This window comes from Ipomoea triloba, chromosome 1 (genome assembly GCF_003576645.1).
Source record: "Ipomoea triloba cultivar NCNSP0323 chromosome 1, ASM357664v1".
Lineage (NCBI taxonomy): Eukaryota > Viridiplantae > Streptophyta > Magnoliopsida > Solanales > Convolvulaceae > Ipomoea > Ipomoea triloba.
The window spans coordinates 35,942,499-35,967,045 of record NC_044916.1 but is presented as its reverse complement, the minus strand read 5'-3'; the positions used below and the strand labels follow the sequence as shown (position 1 = coordinate 35,967,045).

Genomic DNA, 24,547 nt, shown 5'->3' with positions numbered 1-24,547 from the left:
TTTATGATATCCATATTTACGAATAGTCACAGCCTTTTTAGCTATGCATGACAAAAGTGAGAGTCGAAGTAAACACATCGACATTAAATACTTAGTCATTAGAGAGCTGACCATGTTAAAAGCATGCATAACTTTGAAAAAATTCAAGAACTGAAAATAACTACATTAATAACTTAATGATCGAGTTAGCTATTTCTCTTAGAACAAAATACTCTCTTTTTTTTTTTTTTCCTTTTTCCTTACTTTTTGTGTCAGTTGTATTATACTAAGCGTTGATTAAATTTTTAAAAATCCATGAAAGGTGACTTGAAAAATACGTGTCTGATCTGTGGCTAATCTCCACATATTAATCAACTAACACTGTGTCGTTTTGACTTTTCAACTTGTCTGCCTGAGAGACAGTGAGAGGAAAGGCCGGTTTGGAACGGAGTAGACTGCAGAGCTATACAAGTCAAACAACAATTGAAGAGAGACGATTCCAGGGGAGTAATACAAACATGGCGTGTCAATACTCAATATTATGAGTAGTAACAAATTATATTCTTTTTTTCATTCTTTTAAACCAATCACCAAACGACACGTAACGAATAAGAGAATTCTCCCCTTTAAGCCCTCCAAACATTTTCCTTTCAGAGTCATGTACTCATGTTTTTGGTTGTCAGCCAAACATGGCCCATGCCATGTCCAACATGGAGATTAAACCGTGAAAACATGGATGGATAATGTAATAGTGAGTATGATGAAGAGACAAAACACGCATACTATGTGGTACCTAACAGGCCAGCGGTCTTCTTCGATCTCCAGAATCTTAGCTTGCGGTCACGGGTCATTCTTGGATCCCATCCCCTACCCCCCAACCTTGTCCTTCTCAAAGCCTACCTTCCATGACCAACATTGTTGTTAGTGGAAGACTTTTGCATTGACCAAAGCGGCCTCTCTCATCTCATCTAATTATATTACTGGCCTCCCTCTTCAATTACTTCAATAAATCTTCCATATATATATATATATACGCGCACACACACATACATATATATTAATCAATGAAAAAATGTATTTCTAGTCCCTTAATTATTTCATGTTAGTCTGCGGTTTCAGTTCCTGGAGCAACAAAATTGTTAAATTTATTAGGGTTTTACTTAGTACATAAATATTTTAATTTTTTTTAATTTTATGTGTAAATTAGAGAACTTGATTTTAACATGCACATGTAGAGAGAGGAAATCACGGAACGTGTATTATTGCTAATGTAGTTTAATGACTTTGTTGCCAATGGTCTTGTGGTCTAGTGGCATCCGTAGTGGCATTTGGTTGCACCCCATGTTGGAGGGGGTAGGTTCGAGCCTCAGAATATTACATTGTAACCGAGTCAGTACTAAAAAAACTTTGTTACTCTGTATATTAAAATTATCTTCTTTTAAAAAAAAAAAAGTTATGATGTATATTACAATAGCACAAAGTTAAAAATTATAAGAATTACTAATTAATAAAGAATAATTAAGCCACTAAAAATACAATTTCTCCTAAATCAACCTATATCTCTACCTACAAATCAAACCCACCCTACTACTTTTTGACCCTAAACTCCAAAATTTTGAATTCAAAATATTTTAAAGACTTTTTTGTTGGGTGATGAGAAAACCAAAAATCTCAAACTTAAAAGTCATGTGTGTATAACATACTTAATTAGTTTTAAAAATTAAAAAAAAAATCTAACACGTATAAATTATTTTAAGTATTAACCATTAGTCAAACTTATATAAAGAAAATGTTCTGGATATTTATTCTTAAAATCATAATTAAAGAAAACCAAACCCTCCCCAAATGAGGATTGACATGACCATATGGATCCCATAGTATAAGCTCAATTATTAGTGATGTCTAATCTATCTATATAACCTAACAGAGTAACAGCTATACGCTCTAACAATTGTGTTTACAAAAAATTTAAATTAATATTTTAAAGTAGATAAGTTTAAGACTGTCGTATTCTTGTACTGTTTATTCTTCGTCGAAATATCAGACATACTTTATCCTAACGACTATATATAATGAAGTCCAATCCCAAAACACTATTCAAAAGTGAGTGATTGCTTTCCTTTGACTAAGCTTTGCCTCAATTCCTGAATGCTTTTCCATTATGCTTTCACACTTCACATTTATGGATGCCATACGTAACGCATCTATTTAATGACGACGTAATAATTTTTAATTTCATTTTACGGTTTTAATTAATTTGCTTCAAACCCTTGTTGTCACCTTATTTCCTGAAGCACGTGGCATCTTCACTGCATTTCGTATGTTTTTATTCTCGCTGATTTTTTTTTTTTTCGAGCCCTGGGTATTAATTATAATTTTATTGGTTTTTTATTAATTTTTTGGCCAGTACAATTCAGGATGTATGGCAAAAAATAATATAAAATTATTGGTTTGACAAGTCTGATAATTACTTAATTAGTATTATAGTATATATGATTCTAAATTGTGTGTGATAATTGACTTTTGCTGTTTATAATCTATCATTATTAATAAAGCAAGTCAAAAAAGTAATGTTGAATTAATAGTTAATCCTATTTAGTTTTGAAAATAGCCTCAATTGAAATGAATTTTAAAATGTTATTAATTTCTAAAACCCTATTAATAATCTAGTTAAGAGGATTTTAATTTATGGAAAAGTTTGTAGCCGCTATCCAAATATGAACTCTATGTGAAACTTGTCTTGTGACCCTATCGGTAAAGAATTACAAGAAAATATATCAATTTAGGTTGTCCACAGTTGACTGTCCACACCAAGAAATAAAGCATCTAGTTAAGGAACGCATAATATACTTGAAAATATTATATTTTTAAAATTACAAAGTAAAAAAGATATTTTAATAATAAACAATTAAATATATATAAAATTTTTGCATACAAATTCATATTTAGCTCGAGTCACGCTAATATAATTTGACTTTTATTTGAGACTTAACGTTCTTTAATATGGTGTACTATTTTACAAGAGTTAAACTTTTGACTTTATAGTTATATTTATTATGAAAATATATTCCTTCTGTCCTATTTTAATGTGTTTGGTTCAATTAACAGATTTGATTGAAATTATTTTTAAATTAAATTTTTATAATGTTAAATATTTAGAAATTACATTAAAAGTAACAAAAAAAATTAGAATAATTAATAAATACCAAAGAAATTAAATAAAGAAGAAAATTTTTATTTTGATCCATGAATAATATAATAAACAAGATAGGTAAAATGAAACGGATGGAGTAAGATTTTTGGGTATGCCTTATACTCCGTATCATTTTGCGACGGACTAAATAGGGTTGAATTTGGCAACTACGCGGTAGTATTTAGGGTGCGTTTGGTTCGCACATGGGAATCGAAATCGGAATGGGTATCAAATACTTGGTAATGGTAATGAGTTTTGGTGAAAGTATTTAGCATGTTTGGTAGTTGGGTGGAATGGGAATGATTATTAATAGTTGGGGAAGAAAGAAAGAAGGGAGATGAAACCCTTATTTAATAAGGGTATGAGTTTTCTCATTAATGGGGTATTTCAAACCCATAGTAGCATTCACAAAACCTATCAACCAAACACATGCAATCACTTTCATACCCATTCCTTATGTCTAAACCCACCAACCAAACACACCCTTAATGATTTTATTCAACGTTTTTGAATTATTAAGGTTTAGAATTCCCTATTTTGCGTACATCCTTTATATTCCTACACACCCCATTAAGCCTTGTACCCCGTAATATAACTACAGAATTGAGAGCAGTACGGAGAAGTTGGAACTGGTCAGAGGAGAATCATAACCTACAACGACGACGAAACTGGGTTTAACAAATTAGTCCAACAATAATCATCCCTCGTTAGGTATTGATTTGAACTTCAAGGGGTGTTTAGTTCACAGAATGTTAGATTGCAAATAATGTTAGATTGTGGGGAATGCCAAATTTTTGTGTTTGGTTAAAACTGAGGTATATAATATAAATTTGTTTATAGTTGAAGGTTATCTTTTATGTTATAATAGTTATTTTACTTTTATATCCTTAATCTATTTTCAGGTGTGTCAGTAAACTTCAAAATTAAAATAATTAAATAAGCAATGATAAAATATATAAATAGATAAATAATTTAAATATAATTAACTAACATACATGGATGCAAAAAGCTAAGTAGCTAGCTAACATTTCATCTAGAAATATTAAATCAAGATTCTTAAGGAAGGGAAGTGTATCACACTCCGTCCAAAAATATTAAAAGATTATTTTCTTTCGTGTGTGCGTGTGCGTGTTTTTTTTTTTTTTGGTAAATTATGTTTTTTTTTTTTAAATAATGAGTCTGGTAAATATACACACAGACACACACTAATTTATGGAGTTGTTTTGTAAATTTATAAATTTAAATTGTTTTAATAGTTTGATTTAATTTAATTATTTTTATATTTTAAAATAAGTTATAGCATATGGATTAAAGATTAAACATTATATATTGTTAAAAGGCATAAAGAGAAAATGCAAGGAAATCTCTCATAACCTAAGACAAGGGAATCACATTCCCTCAAAAATAGCTTAAAATCCTATGTAGATGGTAAGCCATATTTCTTGGAAAAATAATATAACTTGAACCAAACATGACAATCTAATATTCCAAAACACATATTTGGTTAATCTTTAATCAAATTTAATAATAGTTAAGAAATACCAAAGAAAATAAACAAAGAAGAAAAAGTTATGCTGTGTTTGGTTCGCTCATAGGAATCAGAATCGGAATCGAAATAAAAAATGCAAAAATAAAAAATTGAAGTAATTGATCCTAATATAATGACATCCAAAGTATCAATATGAACAAAACAAAATTAAAACAAAAATATTAATCCAAATTTTAAAATTGAATTACCAATAAGATGGAATGACACATCTCTTTTTAATTAAGGAATATGATTTTTAATTGAAGGGGTAATTAAATCCATATTTGGTGTTTTAAAAAGTTGTTAACAAAACACAAACTATGATTTTGATTCTTATTTATAGTGTGTAACCCCATAAACCAAACACAAGTAACATTATTTTGATCAATTAACGGTAAACCATAAAGTAAAATGACACTTTTTCGGTATGCATTATATCATTTTGCGACGGACCAAATAGGCTTGAATTTGGCAACCACGTGGTAGTATTTAATGATTTTATTCAACGTTTTGAATTATTAAGGTTTAGAATTCCATATTTTGCGTACATCCTTTATATTCCTACACATCCCATTAAGCCTTGCACCCCGTAATATAACTACAGAATTGAAAGCAGTACGGAGAAGTTGGAACTGATCAGATGATGAGAATCATAACCTACAACGACGACGAAACTAGGTTTAACAAATTAGTCCAACAATAATCATCGCTGGTTAGGTAATGATTTGACCTTTATATCCTTAACCCAATACCATGACCTCTACGATTCTGAAAATAATCTATTGGACGGGAGAGCTTTCTCATTGAGGAGTTATTTTTAGTAATGCGGATGAAAGATGAGCAATGAGAAAGACAAAGATAGTTCAATTAAATGAAATTTGTTGTCAGACGTTAAAAAAACAATGAAGTAATTAATTGCAAATGGGGATTAAATATAATAACAAAAAATGAAATGTGGTTGCTCTAATGGACTTAAACCTACTCAAACCTCCAATCTTACAACCAGTTGTATCAGAATGAAGTTCGTTTTACTAACTGCAACAAGTTATATCAAGGAATGCAACAAAAAAATTACACTACATAATAAATTTTTATTAATTTTATAATACATTCGAGAATTTTACAATCCAACAATCAAATAAAAACACATAACAACATATTAAGTAATCAAATATATCATTACAATTACAATATTTCATGTAGGGACAAGATCAAACCAACTATAACCTACGAATCACAATAATGTTTCATACTTATCATGATTAAATGTCAATAAAAATGTGAAATCTGTCCGCCGCACTCAGAATATGCCTCTAGCAATTAAATCAAGATTTATTATTTTTTAAACAAAAATAAAAAAATGCAACATTTGTCATTTTGCATGTGATTGTCATAAGAAGTATTCGATTTTGTGGAGGAGAGATAATGCCGCATAAAATTCAATTCCAGGTAGCTTCGTCAAGCTAAGATGGTTTTTCTAATCGAATAGAATATTTATTACTTTTTTATTTTTTAAAAAACGTAATATTTCCCTTTCAAAAAAAATATAATATATATATATATATATATATATATATATATATATATATATATATATGTATGTATATATTAATTTTTTTTTAAATATTCATGATACTTTACAAGGTAGTATTTATTCTATACTTTTTTTTTACCAGCCAGAAGAATCAATTAACCCATCACCGGCATTCAATCATGTGACTACTCATTTGTGATGGTAACAGATGTGTTATTACACTACATAGTAATTGTCAAAAAAAAACCTAGTATGATCTGACTAATTTAAATTCTATTTGAGAAGCAGCGATAGATAGAGTTTGATTCTTATTAGTTAAAATGCGAGGTTCAAGCCTCCTTAATATGTCGCACTCTTTACCAGAGTTGAGGTTGATGGTTTTGTTAAGGGAATAGAATACTTATTTGTACATTTTTGAACAGTGCATTTGATGGTGATTTTAGGATGGAATATATACTTTGCCAGTTGCATTTGTACTTGGACACGTACAGTACAATTTGTTTGAATTTACGCACTTATCAACAACGAATAAAATTTTCAGGCTCCACGAGAAGGTGAAGTAGGGAATAGGGATGGTAATGAGTTAGGGGTGATTATATTCATCACTCGATCTATCAACATACTTCAGCACCTCACTTTCAAGCCATGGTGAGTGGATTTATTTAAAATCTACTCACTTATTTACATACACGTGCACACATACGCATATACGCATCTTATATATATATAGGGTATGCTTCTCATCATGAAAATAATCCTTTAGGTGAAAAGTGTACGTAGACAAATTTTAACAATCGATCTAGTAATTAATGTAATGATTGAAAATAAAGAAATATAAAGTAAAATATGAAAAAAGGATGGATTGTTTTACAAATTTTGAAAGTTTGTAATATTTATAATGAAAATGACCTCATTTATTTTTTTATTTGATTTTCTACCTTCTTAGCCATTGATCGTCCCAGATCGACTAATCATATTAGTCCACACTTCTCAGCTATATGATGGGTTGGGTAGGATTCTATGCGAGTTTTGCATGTAAAATCCACATCAAACTCAATCCATTATTACAGCCAAGTTTAATATTTTAAGACACCCTCAACTCATCATTCGCTATCAACCATTAAAAAAAACACACACACACACAATTTATGTGATATGAATTCAGATGGATATTAACCAGACAGAATGAATTTGGTACCCCTATGCTAAATTCATTTCTTCTATGTATAAAGCATTTTATTCAAACTATATCTCATAATAAGACAATTTATGTAATTTATTTTTGTTAATATACATATAACTAAGTTGACATCCTTTGTTTATTAAATGTAGATTTGTTGTTTGAGCTGTTTGTATTATTTGGTTGGTGTGATATAGTATCAATAAGCTTCCAGTTTAGAGCATGGTTGTGTACGTAGACTTTTTAAAAATTGTATAAATAACTAAATTGGTACACCATTTTAATTATGCCCTTTGTGTTTTGGTTAGAGATTCTTAATTAAAGCAATTGGTTTTATGGGTTTTGATATGGGGTATGGTAGGTATTATCATTGTGTTATGGGCAATATATATATTATAGACTTGCTTTGTATTGGAATAGGGGATTAGATTCATTTAATTAGAAACAAATTCTTTAATTACTATTAAGGAGATTTGTGACATCAGCAAATATTGCTAGATCGTACATTTATAATTTATTACGTGCTATACGACTAATACGAGGTTGCAACGTACGAACTGAGTATTTGCCTTGTTCAACCAACTGGGCCGCTCCAGTAGCCCATTTAAGTTGAATGGATTGGATTGGGCCTTCACTTCTTATGGACAGCTAAGGATCCAAAACATTAAATGGGCTTTACATAAATTCAGCAAACTCATTATGTTACAAAAAGTCTACTACTAGTAATATTTTGTCATTTTTGAGTGAGGAGATAAATAATTAAATATGTCGTCATTAATTAAGAATGTGCAAATTACATTAAAATAAATTATGTGGGATAGATTTAATTAAAAGAGTGTTGGTAAATAATTATAAAATTTATAATAAATAAATAAAATTATATTGATCAATGATTTTGTAATTTAGTGACACGAAACGACTTAATTTTAGTAAGTTGAAAAAACAATGATAAACAAATACTACGTTGTAACATAGTTAGTAGTATTCAATATAAATTTATATTGTTTACTAATAGAAATATGAAGAGGTAAATAATTGTGAGTCAGCGAAAATAAGATTATGTTATCCATGTAAACAATTCTGAGACAAATTCGCATTATCTCCTACAAATACTCTCTTCAAAAAAATTACTGTATTATATAATCCGCGTATTCAAGATTCACCGTTTTGATATAGTCCTTCATTATCCAGTAGATAGCTGACTGGACTTCGTGTGGAAATAGATCATCTTCTTTACCTCGTACTATCGCTAAAGTTTGTGTCTTTGCCGGTCTGAATCTTCTCTGAAACCCTTTGGCAGTAACAATGGCGGATTCCACTCTCCCACACGACGCACTTTTTCTCGGCTTTGACAGTTCAACTCAGTGAGTCACTCTTCCGCATTGATTTTTCTTATTCTTAGATGCAGATCATGAATTCCCACACTTTCAGTTTTCACTTTCTTTTGGTTGTAAAATCTGGGTCTTTTTTATTACTGAAATCTCGGACATCTTGTAGATTATATGATTTGGTTTTGGCAATATCAAATTTGATGCCAAATTTGTGTTGATATATGTAGTACTCTCTGAATTGATGATCACATGATGGGAGTAGTTGTAAATGGTGGATTTTAGATGTTGATAATTATAACTTTATGATCAAATTAAGTGAAAAAAGATTCCTATTTTTGTATGTTTAGGTCAATGAAGGTGACAGTGCTAGATGCCAATCTAAATATTGTAGCCACAGAGATGGTTAATTTTGATTCTGAATTGCCCCATTACAAGACCAAAGATGGTGTTTATCGCGATGCTTCAATCAATGGGAGAATAGTTTCACCTACTTTAATGTGGGTGGAAGCTTTGGAGCTTGTACTCCAGAGACTCGAGAAGTCTAAATTAGATTTTGGAAAGGTTGCTGCTATTTCGGGTAGTGGGCAGCAACATGGAAGTGTGTATTGGAAGACCAGGAGTGCTGGAATTTTGTCGTCATTAGATCCCAAGAAATCATTGCTGGAGCAGCTAGGTGAAGCTTTTTCGACGAAAGAGTCCCCGATCTGGATGGATAGCAGCACCACGGAGCAATGCAAGGCAATTGAGAAAGCTGTTGGAGGTCCTTTGGAGCTGTCTAAAATCACGGGCTCTCGTGCATATGAAAGATTCACTGGCCCACAAATACGGAGGGTATTTGAGACACAACCAGAAGTCTATAAGAATACAGAAAGAATCTCCCTTGTTAGCTCTTTCATGGCATCCCTGTTTATTGGGGGTTATGCTTCTATAGATCATACTGATGGGGCCGGCATGAACCTAATGGATATTAAGCAGAGGGCTTGGTCGAAGACGGCTTTAGAGGTTTGTCAGTTGAAAATCCAAAACTCCAGGCCGTTTAGTTTCTTGTTAAATCATCTATTCCACTAGTGCATGCTGTTAAATAATTTTGATGTTGTTGTATAGGCAACAGCACCAGGCTTGGAGGAAAAATTGGGGAAGTTAGCCCCTGCATATGCTGTTGCAGGTCCTATTGCGTCGTATTTTGTGGAGAGGTTCGTGTCTAAGTGGCATGAAAATTATTTTTGGTTTCTCTTATTAAGACTAACTATGAAGATTTCCCCTTTTTATACTTTTAATCTTTTATCTTAAAAAGAGTGACTTCCTTCAAGTATTTTATGAGCTTTATATATTGTTGTAAATAAAATTTGTTGTTGCTTCAGGTGGACCGAAGGATTTTTTTTAATCTTGTATTGGGTGTCTTATTCGTAGCCGTCTGCTTAGTTTCTTAGGAAAATAACATCATTGATCAGCTAACTTTGTGGATGAATAGCTAAAATCCTTGCCTCGGCATTGTCTTCACTGTTGTTTTGTTATGTACACAAAGCAAATTTTCTTGACATTGACCAATTCATTCTTGATGATTATGATTCAGGTATCACTTTAACAAGAACTGTTTGATTATTAACTGGTCTGGAGATAATCCCAACAGCCTGGCAGGTGAAGAAATTTTCTGTTCATAATTTTTGGAATGGTTTCTTCGATGTTGGTGTTTGTTACTATTCATTTTGACTTGTGGTTTGTGGATAGTGTTAAGGATACTTATGATTGGCTTGGGGTTATAAACATTTGTGCTTGTGTTTTAGTGATAGGCCTCGGTTTCCTGCAATCATGCATAACTGCATTTTTAGCATCTGTTGTTAATTTATGACTTCGTGATTCCCTATCTCCGTGTTTTGTAGTTAGAAGGAATTCTTAGAAATATAAAGATGGGTAGTCTGGGGACTAATAAAGTTAGAATGCTCTAATCTACCCGGTTTTTATGTTTATTGTTAGAAGGGATGCTGATTGTATCATATTGTCGACCTAGGTTTGACTCTTAACACGCCTGGTGATCTGGCAATAAGTCTTGGCACAAGTGACACAGTAAGCTTTATTTTCCCCTATCTTTCTTAATAATATCAGTTTATTATTGTCTTATTGTTCTCCCTTTCTTTTTCTTTCCCTGCCTCTATGAAGTAGTTTGTGCGTGAATCCATTATATTCAATCCCCACTTTCTCGGGGATTTTAATTTACGAGTATTTTGTGCAAACTTAGTTCTTGTTTGTCTAGGTCTTTGGAATCACGACTGACCATAAGCCCAGCTTGGAAGGGCACGTGTTTCCTAATCCCGTTGATACGCAGGGCTACATGGTAATGCTGTGCTATAAGAACGGTTCACTCACTCGTGAAGGTACATATTTGGATATTTTTAGCATATAACGGACTCTGGATTCTGCTAAAGTTAGCCGAACACTAATTGATTGACAACGTGCATCCTTAGATATACGCAACAAGTGTGCAGACAAATCTTGGGATGCCTTCAATAAACATCTGGAGTCAACACTGCCTTTGAATGGTTAGCAAAAACTAGATTTATCTCGCGGATTTATGTTCCTTTTCTGTTTAGTTGGTCTGATGCTACTTGCGATATTTCTCTTTCATAGGCGGTAAATTAGGCTTTTATTATAAGGATCACGAGATACTTCCTCCTCTCCCAGGTAAGCTCACATATAGATAAGCTACAACTTTTACTTGTCCCGCTAGATTTTTTTTTTTTTTTTTTTTTTAATACAAAGAAGTTGCCTATGCATATAGTTGGGTATCACCGCTATGTTCTGGAGAATTTCACGGGAGACACCCTTGATGGTGTAAAAGAATGTGAAGTGCAGGAATTTGATCCCGCTTCTGAGGTCAGTCCCCTGTTTGAAGTTTGTCTTTTGGAATAATCTTAACGTAGAACTTGATGAATTGCATACAAGCCTGTTCCGGAACCCATTATAGAATTGAATCGCACTTTCAGGTTCGAGCAATAATCGAGGGGCAGTTCCTTTCTATACGAGCTCATGCTGAAAGGTTTGGACTGCCTTCTCCGCCGAAGCGGATGATTGCAACTGGTGGAGCTTCGACGAATAATGCCATTTTAAGCATGGTGGCTTCCATTTTTGGGTGCGATGTTTATACCGTGCAAAGGCCAGGTCAGCACTACCTATCTATATACGTTACTTATTCCTATTGTATTAATTACTTATTTACTTGCCAAAGACCTTGTGGTCAAGTGGCATCCGGTGTCCCGATTAACACTCCCACATGGATGATGGGAGTGGCTTCCTCCTCAGTGGAGGCAACTGTTGACTCGTTGTGCTTCAGTAGGTTGAGAAAGTAGCTATGAACAGATACTACATTGTAACAGAGTCAGTAGTACTCAAAAAAAAAAAAAATTACTTATTTACTTATTCCAGGTTGGAATTCTATTCTATTCCCTTTATTTTTATTCTTTGAACCAAATGCTATTTGTATCCAGTTAGGAAGCATTTTGGGTTAATTCGTTATAAATGGTGTGAAACATGTTGAAAAACGACGAATGCAAAGAAATGTTTTGATTTCTTTTTACTATCTCCTCGCTTTAAATGAAACGTCACATTACTTGACAGACTCAGCCTCCCTCGGGGGCGCTTTGAGGGCTGCTCACGGTTGGTTGTGCGACAAGAAGGGACAATTTGTACCAATCGCAAGCATGTACATGGACAAGATGGAGAAGACGTCGCTCAACTGTAAACTCGCTGTGACTGCAGGCGATCAAGCACTCGTGGCCAAGTACGCTTTGCTGATGAAGAAGCGAGTTGAGATCGAGAATCGCCTTGTTGAAAAACTCGGGCGCATGTGAACTTCGTAGTTCAAAATGTTCTTTCGATTATTTACTGTGTAGACAAAACCATATCCAATAAAAATTGCTGTTCAGAATTGCATTGCAAATTTTGCATAAAATTACTTCTTATTTTACTTGCCCCAGGGATTTATAGTCTGATCATAACCGTAAACAGAGCCATCACTCAGAACAAGAAGTCACTATCCATTTAATTTTCGATCACCTATTCAAGCAAGTGACTAATCTTCAAAGATAAATTTTCATTTTTTATTATTTCTTTCTTAAATTTCTCATGAAGTGATTGGAAATAACAAATTTACCTTTCAAGATAAGCCACTTCACCTATTCAGATAAGTGACTTATATTAAATTTTAAATGACAAAATTATTAGTGACCGAAAATTAGGTCAATGAGACATTGAACATTTGCCTGAAATTTGGTAATTTACTTATTTAGTGACCGAAATTTAAGCAGATGAGACGAAATGTGGCAAGAAAAATTCAGTCTCATGAAGTATATGAGAAAAAAAGTGAAAAAAAAAAACTTGCTTTAATAAGTGAACCTTTGACAGCTTTAATGCTAGCTTTGCTCTAATGGAGGATTGTTCCCTCCCTCAGGACTCTCTGTTCCTGGGGTTTGACTGTTCTACCCAGTAAGTCTTTCTCCATATTCATGATTTTTAGGTCAGGAAGTTTTATCATTCTGTGATCGGAATTTCTTGCTCACTCCAAACTGGAATCTTTACCTTCAAAGTTTGATTTTTTAATGTTCAGGTCACTGAAGGCGACTGTTTTAGATGCCAATCTCACGATTGTGCGGTCAGAAACTGTGAATTATGACCTCGAATTGCCTCACTACAAAACCGTGGGTGGCGTTTACAGAGACCCTTTGGTTAACGGGAGAATCGTTTCACCTCCATTGATGTGGGTCGAAGCTCTGGACCTCATTCTTGAAAAACTGGGCAATTCCAGTCTGGAATTCGGGAAAATCGCCGCAATTTCCGGCAGTGCTCAACAGCACGGCAGCGTTTACTGGAAGAAAGGCGGTTCTCAAGTACTATCTTCCCTGGATTCCAAGAAACCATTGGTGGATCAGCTTCGTGATGCATTCTCAGTTCAAGAATCTCCGATATGGATGGATTGCAGCACCACAGAGCAGTGCAGAGCCATAGAGGAGGCTGTTGGAGGGGCTTTAGAACTGGCAAAACTTACCGGTTCTCGAGCTCATGAGAGATATGTTGGCCCTCAGGTGAAGAAGATGTTTGAGGAACAAAGTGAAGTTTATGATAACACAGAGAGGATTTCGCTTGTTAGTTCGTTTATGGCATCTGTTCTTGCTGGGGGTTATGCCTGCATTGATCAAACTGATGGCGCGGGGATGAATCTCATGGATATTGAGAGCCTGGCTTGGTCTAAAATCGCGCTGGAGGTTTGATTCTGGTTTACAGTATTGAAAGATCTTGTGGAATTTTAATGTTTGATTGTTGATGAATGATGTCTCAATTATTGTATGAATGTTTGTCTGCAAGGCTACTGCACCAGGTTTAGAAGAGAAATTGGGGAAGATAGCACCTTCACATTCTGTTGCTGGTCTTATTGCTTTTTATTATGTAAAGAAGTAAGTCATACCTTTGGTGTGGAAATCATAACGCAAAATTAACCCCAGTCAAGTTGGTCAGACGGTTTTTGGCTCCCAATGGGAGTAGCCTATTGCCTTCTTGGTTTGAGGCCTTTTGAGCCGGTCAGTTATGGATAACCTAGACTGGTTTACCTCTTTGTGATCTTTTGCTGGCTAGGGTTACAAGACGGGTTTTCATCATGTTTCTTGGTGATGTGATCTTGTTCTTGTACAAACTGCTTCAGGTATCACTTCAACAGAAACTGTGTGGTTGTTCATTGGTCTGGAGACAACCCTAACAGCTTAGCAGGTGAAAGCTCTTGCTCATTTCATTCATGGCAGCCACTTACAAATTGTCTATCCCTTCACAAATTCTCACATGATTCTGTGAGTTTCTTTTTTGCCATGTCCTACACCTTACCATTTTCTGCAGTCAACCAACACTTCTGAGAGGAATGTGTGACCTTTCTCTTATCAACTTCGCAAATCTTCATCATCATGCTACTAAGAGAACCTTCTGAACTTGTAGGGCTGACCCTCAATACTCCTGGAGATCTGGCAATAAGTCTGGGCACTAGTGACACAGTAAGAAATATGCTACCCCTTCTCTCATAGTTTTCCAATTACTGCTGTACCAGACTTAATATGCAATATGGTTTGTACAAATTTCTTTGATGTACTCATATTTGTTTGCATTTCTACTTGAAATTAGCACAAAAGTAAAAACTCTAGTCTGGTTTTTGTTTCCTGTACCACAGGTATTTGGAATCACTGCAGACTATAACCCAAGCCTAGAAGGCCATGTCTTTCCAAATCCAGTAGATACAAGAAGCTACATGGTAATGTTGGTATACAAGAATGGATCTTTGACTCGTGAAGGTACATTGTGTGTGGAGAAAAAGTTGGCACCACAATTATACAGCTGCATTTGAAGTTTGTAACTTCTAACAGGATTAAGTTATGAATGCTTTGTTCAAGAAAACATGACCAGGCTAGTATGTGAAATCCATTATACTGACCATTTGCTCGAATTCTTGACAGAAATTCGTAATCAATGTGCAAACAGGTCTTGGGAAGTCTTCAATTCTTTCCTGCAACAAACACCACCTCAGAATGGTTGTTAGCTTTGTTATTTACATAGGTATGATATATTTGGCTTCTTTTAGATCAATTTAGTATTGCATTTTGTGCTACAGGTGGAAAGATCGGTTTTTACTACAAGGAGCATGAAATACTTCCTCCCTTACCAGGTCAGTTTACTTCCAGATTCTGCATTTTTGAAGATTATAAATGAAACTCACAAGCCGGGGTTGCAGTTGGTTTCCACCGCTACATTGTAAAAGGTTTCAACGGGGACTCTCCAGAAGAACAAGAGGTTGAGGCGTTTGATCCTCCCTCTGAGGTTAGTCATCTCCAATGAAAGATCATGGAATAGTGGAATATAATAGAAATAAGCAAGAAATACACAAAATTTGATTACAGGCTCGAGCAATAATTGAGGGGCAATTACTCTCCATGCGAGCTCATGCTGAGAGATTTGGTATGCCTTCTCCAAAAAGGATAATTGCAACTGGAGGGGCATCTGCAAATAATCACATTCTGAGCATAATTGCATCCATTTTTGGATGCAATGTATATACATCCCAAAAGCCAGGTTAGTCATTTTGCCTGTTCTTGAAAACCATATTATATGCCTGGCTTTGATACCAAATTGAAGCATGCGTTTCATTTCAACTAAAAGTCTAAGCTGATAGTTGGACTGCACAATATGCTTATATATACATATTATATGCTCAACATATCTTATCATCACATTCTTGTATGCAGTTTCCTATCTGTCACATAATGATTCTTTACTTTCGCTCTTCACTTGTACAGACTCAGCTTCCCTTGGAGCGGCCTTGAGGGCTGCTCATGGATGGTTGTGTCACAAAAACGGCACATATGTCTCCATATCTTCCATGTACACGAACAAGTTGGAGAAAACATCTCTCGACTCCAAGCTTGCAGCACTTCCTGGAGACCCAGAAACCTTTGCCAAGTATACTTCATTGATGAAGAAACGATTAGAAATAGAAAACCGCCTTGTTCAAAAGTTCGGGCGTTATTGCAAGTAAGTCATCTCCCCAAATCCCCAATGCATATGTTTCAGATCAATAGAAGGCCGATGCCAAATTTGAATGATGCATTATGGATGGCAATGAGAGCGAAACAGTGCTGTGCAGACTAACAGGTAACCTTTATTTGGAAAAACAATGTATGAACATATAGAAGGACCAAAGAGGGAATATTTTTGAACAGCAACATAGTTGCAAAATACATTCATGTATCCAAAACTATAGAAAAATCCCTTATAAAGCAAGATTCTTGAAATATCAAGTTTACCTAAAGCACATATTCCACGAGAAATATATCCTCAGACAATGCACCGAAAGTAACTCATAACTGTATTCAGATTTAGGAACAGGATATCTTTGTTTTGTTTGCACTAGAAAGAGTTGGAAACCTATGGTAGCTATGAAAGGGAAAAACAAAAACACACAATACCTAGTAAAAAAGCAAGAAACAATTAGCATTTACATCAACATAATATGTGAATTCATATGATCCCCTAAACTGCATCTCAAGTTCTGAACTCCTGAACCATGTAAACATGAAGAAGTTTTATGTAGGAAGCCATTAGATTAGGTTTCCGATTTAGCACATCAGTCTTTTCCATACAATCTCGGTTTCCCTATTCATGCCCCAAGAACAGTTATTATGAACATTTTCATCAATTTGAAGCCCCCTCAGATACTGATTTATTGCCATTTGAACAATAGAGCAGAAGATTAGAGAACCAAGCTCCACACTTTGAAAGAAACTCCTAACACACAAAAACCCAAAATTGCAGCATTTTTGGTCCAATTTTTTTTAACAAAATCCTAACCTGGCATCAGGTTGATTCTCACACCAATAATTGTGAGACAACAAGCTTTGGCTAAATGGTTTCAATAGCATCTTTTATGCATTACCATTAAGGAATTCAAGAAAACAAAAAGAAATTCAATTGCACAAAAAATTGATACCCTCATCCCAACCCCACTCATAATCCCCCCCCCCCCCCCCCCCCCCCCCAAAAAAAAAAAAATNCCACACACAATGAAGGGCATAAATTGTCATCAACATCAAAATCATGATACCAGAGCAAGCACTAAATTTCTTTATCTTGATAATCAAGGTAAGTGGCAGTGAGTGCATACCCACATAGAAAATTCACTTCTTTACTGAATAGATTCTCCACTGCATTATACATGACTATGATCCATCACAAAGCTTTTGTATCTTCACTTCTATAGTTCCAGAGAAAAATGTCACAATTTAACATAAATAACTAAAAAAGATATATCTTTTGGTATTAAAGTTCACTCTTTTCCCTCAATTCACTACAGAAATTTCTATTTAAAAAATAAAGTTTGCATTTTTCAGAAGAAATTGAAACGTAAAAAATTTTGCCTGGCTCTTTCCTGTCACCCTGCAACATGTATACCATTGGTGGGCTTTGCTCATCATACCCACATGAGCAAAGCTCACCAACAGAGATCAGAGGCCCTGTTTCAGATTTCAGGCTTTCACTGCCCCAATATATGCATCGCGAACACACACACACGCATATATATATATATATATATATATATATATATATATATATATATATATATATATAATGTTCTGTCCAGTTTTTGTGGAGGTGTAGAGAGAGGGAGAGAGATGATGGTTTTCTGGAGAGAAGAGTATGCGCAGCGCACGGTGGAGTGTGTATGATTAGTTCAGCGTAAGGTCAACATTCTCTCTCTGTCCCTCCCACCTCCCACTCTTCCTTTGATTTACGGGAAAAATCCTCCAGGCTATTCGAATGTGACCTGAGTTAAGTATGTCCTGTGACACTAGCTGATAAAGAAAATGATAAGTCAATCTAAGTTATCCATGATTGACTAGCTTAAATTGATAAGGTAAATAGACTAAGTTCTACAAAGAGTTTAACTAGAAGCTTTGTGAATAACATAGTGCTGTAAAGATTAATTAATATTTTTAAATTATAATAATTATTTGAAAATAGAACGGGACAGGGTGGGGAGGGGAGGAGTTTTAAATTATAATAATTATTCGGGATGGGACGAGCAGGGAATTATACACATTTTCCGTCTCCATCCTCGTTGCCCGACAATTTTTTCATCCCCATCCTGTCAAAGTGGGGATCAAAAATCCCTGTGAAAAAGGGGATAAATTGGCATCCCTACTATGAATGTGCACATAATAATAATAATAATAATAATAATAATAATAATAATAATAATAATAATAATAATAATAATAATAATTTGACCTACTTGATAATAGATTGGAATTGAAATCTTTTTAAGTAAAAATAAAAGAACAAAAGGGAAAAAGTGTGCAGTACGTAGACTAATTCGTGAATATAAAGAGTTCAATTAATTACCTACATGATCCAATATAATTGTGTTTTTTTTTTAATATTCTAATAAGAGATTCATGTATTTACTCTATTATAAAATCTTAGTAATTAAGTTACTTTGGTTGACGTGGGATGCTTTTACTAAAGTTATTTGAAGTACCAAGCATAGGCCAGGTAGTAATCCTTTTTAATTAATTATTAGTTCATTAAAATGATATTATACTTTAGAATTTTTCTTAGTGTGTCAGTATTGATTTAGTAGATGAAAAACCTTACTTAAAACTTGTTTTCAGATGGGAATTTGATTTCTACTACGAAAGTGAGTTCATGAGGTGTATGATATTGTGAGGATATTCATTACTTTTGCCCGGGTAACCAACTCCCAAATACTTGTATACACCTTGCCGCAACTAGTAAAATTAAACTTATGAATTTATTAACAATACTATCATTTCATCCACCACCTATACTAGGTAACCAATTTTTTTTATGGGATATATATATATTATAGTATGTCCGGAGGACATTTATGTCCTTTACAGAAACATGTATAAATTATATTGCTTTAATTTGTACCAATGCCGTTTGTTTGGATGAGGAAGAAGAATGCATTCCATTGAGGAATTATTATTGCAGCCTTTTGTGTATGCACAGTAGGTGATATGATGCACCCTCCACCATCCCCAAAAGCCATGTTTGTCTTCATTGAATTTTGCCTTTCCTTTTTGGAGGATCCATCAACTTTCCTCTATTAAAATAACGCGTGGTGTAACATACAAATTATTTTCACAATTACCTGAGGTACTTTAGGTGAAGCTCACTTTATAATTTTAACTGGTAAATGATTGCAAGATCGAGGTAAACTAACCTAGGTTGTACGTAGCTGACCTCTTTAAATAAAATAAAAAAAGTTAATAAATGACTCTTTTCAGGGAGGTGAACTTGAAACTTTATGGTTACTACATATCAGAAAGGTTTTGTATATTTGCATTATTTGATTGGGTTCCCGTTTAGTTGATGTTGTTGTAGCATGCATTTATATTCCAACAAGAACAGTAGAGTGAGTTGTGGAACACAACTAGAAAAAGAGACGCAATAATAACAGGCTTTTTCCTGAGTGTGTATTTAGCTTTGCATAAATGGAGACACGACCAAAAGAGAGATGCCCTCCCCTTCAATCAATCAATCAACTATGCATGCATGCATGGTGTTTGTGTTTGTGCATTATCAGATCCTTCACCTCCCCATTCACCATTTAGGAATCAGCACTCCACTTCATGCAAAAACAAAGCAAAATTAAAGCTAGCCCCCTCTCCGAATCAGCACCTAGCTAGAGCTTCACTTTTGTCGTCTTAAAGATCAAACCCATATTTTGTCCGCTTTGACGCTACTAAGTCTCGCGTGTTTGTACAAAAAACAACTCATGTTGTTGATGCAGTTATAGGTCAATTCAATTAGCTAGCTAGTTACGACTATGCTATTCTATGTATTATGCTGTTACGTCTATATATATATATCGAATAAACTAGCATTAGGGCGTGGCCCGTGGCCAAATACAAGTATTTACATTTATGGTTCACTACAAAATACAGATGCTATGCGTTGCCACAAAGCAGTTGTTGTTACACTGATGATAATTAAAAGTCTCCAACAGACCAGAAAAGGAAAAAGCGAAACAGCATCTGTAAGCTCTTACCAACACTTGTCTTGCAAAAGGCAACGGGGGTTATGATAATAATCATAATAATACTATTCTATGTATTATGCTATTACGTCTCGTCAAATGCAGGCCAAAATCTGTAATAATGTTCACGTACGTTGCACCACAACATATCATGGGTCGATGCTCTTTGTCTTGTGCGACAACTTATTGCAGCAATCGAATTGGGACGGCGGCTGCGCCTCAATCAGATGTTGGACAACCTCGTTCATGGTCGGGCGCAGGGTGGGCGTCCTGTACGTGCAACGGATGGCGATACGGAGGGCCTTCATCATGTATTCCTTGAACGAATCCGACACTCGTTTGTCCAACACCTCGTACGCTCCTTCCTTTGTTTCCACCTTGGATGAAACCCAGTATACGATGTTCTTGCTCTCCCCGAATTCTGCCTCCACCGGCTTCTTCCCCGTTATTAGCTCCATTAACACCACCCCGTAGCTGTACACGTCGCACTTGGTCGTCGCCTTTGCAGAATATGCATATTCTAATCCAAGAAATCAAGAATTTAGACCAGACTAATCAACAATGTAATTAGACTTACTTGCCCGCAAAAGCCAAATTGTTAGCCTAAAAGTCAAATTGTTGGCCCCCAAGAGTAAATCAAGGTGACTTAGCCCTCTAAAGACCAACCTGCCTATAAGAAGTCACCACACTAGATGTAATTGTCACACTGTAATTGCTAGGGTTCAAAAGACAGGCCCCCAAAGGGTGACACAGCCTGTTCGAGGACCATTGTGGTGCCCATAAAGAGTCCACTACATTACGCTTAACTTTTCACTTAGGCCATCAAAGGGTACGGTAAATTAGGATAAGTTAATTGCCTAAAGACAGGTGCTTGGACACACCACATTAGGTGTAACTCCCACCCAGTTGGATCCTAAATTATATTTACTTGAATGAAGGGAGGGAGGGATTTGAAGTACCTGGTGCCAAGTAGCCATAAGTTCCGGCAATGACGGTAGTGGAGAAATCTTTAGCTCCTCTTGCTTGCAGAACTTTGGCTATGCCGAAATCTGCAACTTTGGGGTGATAATCAACGTCTAGCAAGATGTTAGTGGACTTGATGTCTCGGTGGATAATAGGGGGCTGGAGATCATGATGCAGATAAGCCAAGCCGCGGGCGATTCCCAGGGCAATCTGGTGGCGGATCGGCCAATCCAGGAGCGCCTTTCCGCCGTGGAGGGCGTCGCCGAGGTTCCCATTCGGCATGTATTCATACACCAACAAACTGCATTCCAGGCCGGAGAAGTAACAGTAGAGCTTCACGATGTTCTTGTGGCGTATACTACCCAATGTTTCCACCTCCGTCTTCAATTCCCGGTCGATAACCACTCCGCCTTTCCCTTTCCGCCTCCACATCTTCTTCACGGCTATGGCTTCCCCGTTGCTCAGCTCCACTTTGTACACCGTCCCTGATCCCCCTTTCCCCACTTCATTCTTCTCGACCACGCCCTCGAAAATCTCCCGCTCGTCGAACCTCAGCCGGTGGAAACTCTTGACATCGTACGTGAAAAACGAGGACGACATCTCCAGGTCGTCCTGCTGTTTTGCAATATCTCTTTGTTTACTCATCCGCCGCCTCAAAAACAGGACAATTCCGATTATGACAAATCCCACCGAGAATCCCATAACCCAAATCATATTCGTCTTTTTCCTATCCCGAGACGATGAACAGAGAGCGAATTTCGTGCTTGATGAATTGGAATAATCCGCCAAGACGCATAGCCCTGGATTCCCTGTAAAGCTTTCCAGAACCCCTCCTTTAATGAAGGCCACGGGTATAGACCCGGAAAGCAAATTGTTTGAGAAGTTCATCGGATTTGGTAAGAGCTCCCCTAATCTCTCCGGGATATTCCCCGTCAAAAGATTGCTCGACAAATCAAGATAATTCAGGGATGTAAGCCAGGATAACGAGTCCGGGATTGAAGAATTCAGCCTGTTTCCTTGGAGAAGCAAAATATTGAGACGTTTCAGGTTTCCAATTTCGTGTGGTATTGGACCTGACAGGAGATTATTGCTGGCGTCCACCTTCACAAGATTGAAAACCCTGGAGATTTCGCCCGGCAGCTCGCCGGAAATTCTGTTCCCCTGAACGAACAGCTCTGATAAATTCTTAGCATTCTCAATCGTTCTGGGGATTTGACCCATCAACCGATTATAACTCACGTCAACGATTGAAGCGTGGGGAAGACCGAATACTGTTTCGGGTATCATTCCCTCCAATCGATTGTTACTCACCCGGAATCGGATAAGAGTCTGACATTTTCCGTAGCTTTCTGGTAATTCCCCTGAGAACATGTTCTGAAGGAGAAGGATGTACATCAACTTACCTCTGCTGCAGAGCCGAGACGGCAGCTTCCCGGAGAATTGATTTTCCGACAAGTCCAGCGCCACCAGGGCCGATAACATCCCCAGATTCTCCGGGACTTCCCCGGACAGGAAATTGGTGTAAAGGGACAGAATTCTCAGAGTCGTCGAATTAGCCAAGACAGCAGGGATTTCTCCGGAGAGGGTATTGTTGTAAGCTTGCAAGACTTGTAATCTGGGAAGCCGACAAATAGATTCCGGGATTTTTCCGACCAATTTATTGACAGACAAATCCAAATCCACGAGGTTAGTCAAATTCCCGAGCTCCTCCGGAATTTCACCCTCAAGATTGTTGTAATAAAGCTCAAGATCCTGCAAGTTCTTTAACCTCCCAAGCTCCGCCGGAATCTTCCCTTCCAGGGAATTCCCGCTCAGTTCAAGATCCACCAGGGCCGTCATGTTCCCTATCGCCGCCGGGATCACTCCGTGCAGCTTACACGTGGATAGTATCAAAGTCTTAAGCTTTTTCAGTCCAGAAATGGCCTCCGGTAGTTCCCACGGGTTAAACCCGCAGTTTTCGTTGAAATTAAGGACCCGGAGCTCGGTGAGATTGGCCACCGACGTCGGAAACTCGCCGGAGAAGAGATTGTAGGAGAGATCAAGCGACCTCAGAGCCCGCAACGGCGTCAAATCCGGCAATGTTCCGGCCAGATACGTAGCCGACATATTCAGCTCTTCCAAGAAAGAGCAGTTAGTGATACTGGCCGGAAAATAACTCCCGTGGAAGTGATTCTGGCCGAGGTTAAGAACCCTCAGCTCCGGCAAATAACCACAAACATCCTCCGGAAACCGCCCGGATAACCCCCACCGGCTAATATCAATCTTCACAACATAACCCTTATTATCACACCCAATCCCGGAATAATTGCAGAACGGTTTCCCATCCCAACCGGCCAAGAAATCCCCTGTCAGAGACTTCTTCAAAACCTCAAAGAACTCACCCTGCTTCTCCACAGTAGTCCTCTCATACCCATCCCCCACTGCTAAAAACAGCAAAAGGAAGAAGATGACAGCTCGCTGAGCAGCCATTAAAGATCTGATCTTTAGCCCCACAGTAGAGAGATGAAGGGGGGAATGGAATTTGTGTTTTGTGTTATGGGAAGATGAAAGCTAGCCAGAAAGAAATATATAAATGGGGTTCAATAGTAACAATACTGCATTAATTGGAGAGGAAAAAGGTAGGTCGTCCGATGTCACACATCCAGGGGTGGGAGATGGACACAAGAATAATGTGTATCTTTGCAATAAAGATGCTAGCTTTACACATTTATACCCAACTAGCTTAGTGCAGAGCTGTAGAGAATAACATCAACTTATATATAATTATAGCCCCTTTATACTGATTGAGATGTCTCAGTAATCCTGCTTTAATTTCTTCTTCCATAATCTCAACCTTTTCCCAGACCGCCCGTTGGGTGGCAGCTCAGAGAGTCGAGCCCAGCATCCTGCCATTAAAACATGGCACTGACCTGGGCCACTGACTGCTTAGCAATTAGCCAATTATAAGGAAATAAATTTATGCCTTCGCTAGTAGCGATAGCTTCTGGTGTAGTGGTAAGCGCTTGATCCTGACACTGAAATTCAAGGCCTCGGGTGATCAGATAAGATCAGCTCCCAGAAACATGTGTTGAATTCTCTGCAACCTGCATGTTTTTGCATGATGGCTTTTCCTTTCCTTTCCTTAATTGTCTGTCCCATTCATTATCCCATGTCATGCATTGCCTTTAAATCTTTCTTTGAAATATATGGTAGTGGTTTTCCTAGTAGCTGCAGATTGGTGCAACGACAAGTATGTTTGCCTGATCCAAAACAACA

The 24,547-nt window shown here is 36.4% G+C and overlaps 3 protein-coding genes across 3 annotated transcripts; 2 read left to right on the top strand and 1 right to left on the bottom strand.

Moving 5' to 3' along the window:
- The first annotated feature begins 8,567 nt into the window (after positions 1–8,567).
- On the top strand, positions 8,568–12,706 carry LOC116022184 (xylulose kinase 2-like). The gene is made up of 11 exons (XM_031262786.1): positions 8,568–8,778; positions 9,093–9,747; positions 9,850–9,938; positions 10,319–10,383; positions 10,754–10,809; positions 10,997–11,117; positions 11,208–11,282; positions 11,371–11,424; positions 11,522–11,616; positions 11,727–11,901; positions 12,358–12,706. The coding sequence occupies exons 1-11, from the start codon at positions 8,720–8,722 to the stop codon at positions 12,588–12,590; spliced, it is 1,677 nt and encodes a 558-aa protein (XP_031118646.1). The 5' UTR covers positions 8,568–8,719; the 3' UTR covers positions 12,591–12,706.
- Positions 12,707–13,064: 358 nt separating this feature from the next.
- On the top strand, positions 13,065–16,579 carry LOC116022192 (xylulose kinase 2-like). The gene is made up of 11 exons (XM_031262796.1): positions 13,065–13,224; positions 13,346–14,000; positions 14,101–14,189; positions 14,435–14,499; positions 14,719–14,774; positions 14,948–15,068; positions 15,231–15,305; positions 15,386–15,439; positions 15,506–15,591; positions 15,672–15,843; positions 16,068–16,579. Exons 1-11 carry the CDS (start codon positions 13,166–13,168, stop codon positions 16,304–16,306), a joined length of 1,671 nt encoding a protein of 556 aa, XP_031118656.1. The 5' UTR covers positions 13,065–13,165; the 3' UTR covers positions 16,307–16,579.
- Positions 16,580–20,176: 3,597 nt separating this feature from the next.
- LOC116021938 (receptor protein-tyrosine kinase CEPR1-like) lies at positions 20,177–23,976 on the bottom strand. Its single transcript, XM_031262474.1, has 2 exons — positions 21,289–23,976; positions 20,177–20,849 (listed from the first exon to the last, which is right to left on the bottom strand). Exons 1-2 carry the CDS (start codon positions 23,759–23,761, stop codon positions 20,479–20,481), a joined length of 2,844 nt encoding a protein of 947 aa, XP_031118334.1. The 5' UTR covers positions 23,762–23,976; the 3' UTR covers positions 20,177–20,478.
- Between the last annotated feature and the right edge of the window lie 571 nt (positions 23,977–24,547).

Bases quoted from the DNA above. Each gene is read 5' to 3' on its own strand.
- LOC116022184 (XM_031262786.1), top strand. From the start codon at position 8,720: ATGGCGGATTCCACTCTCCCACACGACGCACTTTTTCTCGGCTTTGAC. The intron at 9,748-9,849 runs GTTTGTCAGTTG...GTTGTTGTATAG, and splicing joins GGTCGAAGACGGCTTTAGAG to GCAACAGCACCAGGCTTGGA. The intron at 10,810-10,996 runs GTAAGCTTTATT...TTGTTTGTCTAG, and splicing joins GTCTTGGCACAAGTGACACA to GTCTTTGGAATCACGACTGA.
- LOC116022192 (XM_031262796.1), top strand. From the start codon at position 13,166: ATGGAGGATTGTTCCCTCCCTCAGGACTCTCTGTTCCTGGGGTTTGAC. The intron at 14,775-14,947 runs GTAAGAAATATG...CCTGTACCACAG, and splicing joins GTCTGGGCACTAGTGACACA to GTATTTGGAATCACTGCAGA. The intron at 15,306-15,385 runs GTTGTTAGCTTT...TTTGTGCTACAG, and splicing joins ACAAACACCACCTCAGAATG to GTGGAAAGATCGGTTTTTAC.
- LOC116021938 (XM_031262474.1), bottom strand. From the start codon at position 23,761: ATGGCTGCTCAGCGAGCTGTCATCTTCTTCCTTTTGCTGTTTTTAGCA. The intron at 20,850-21,288 runs GTACTTCAAATC...TTCTTGGATTAG, and splicing joins TTATGGCTACTTGGCACCAG to AATATGCATATTCTGCAAAG.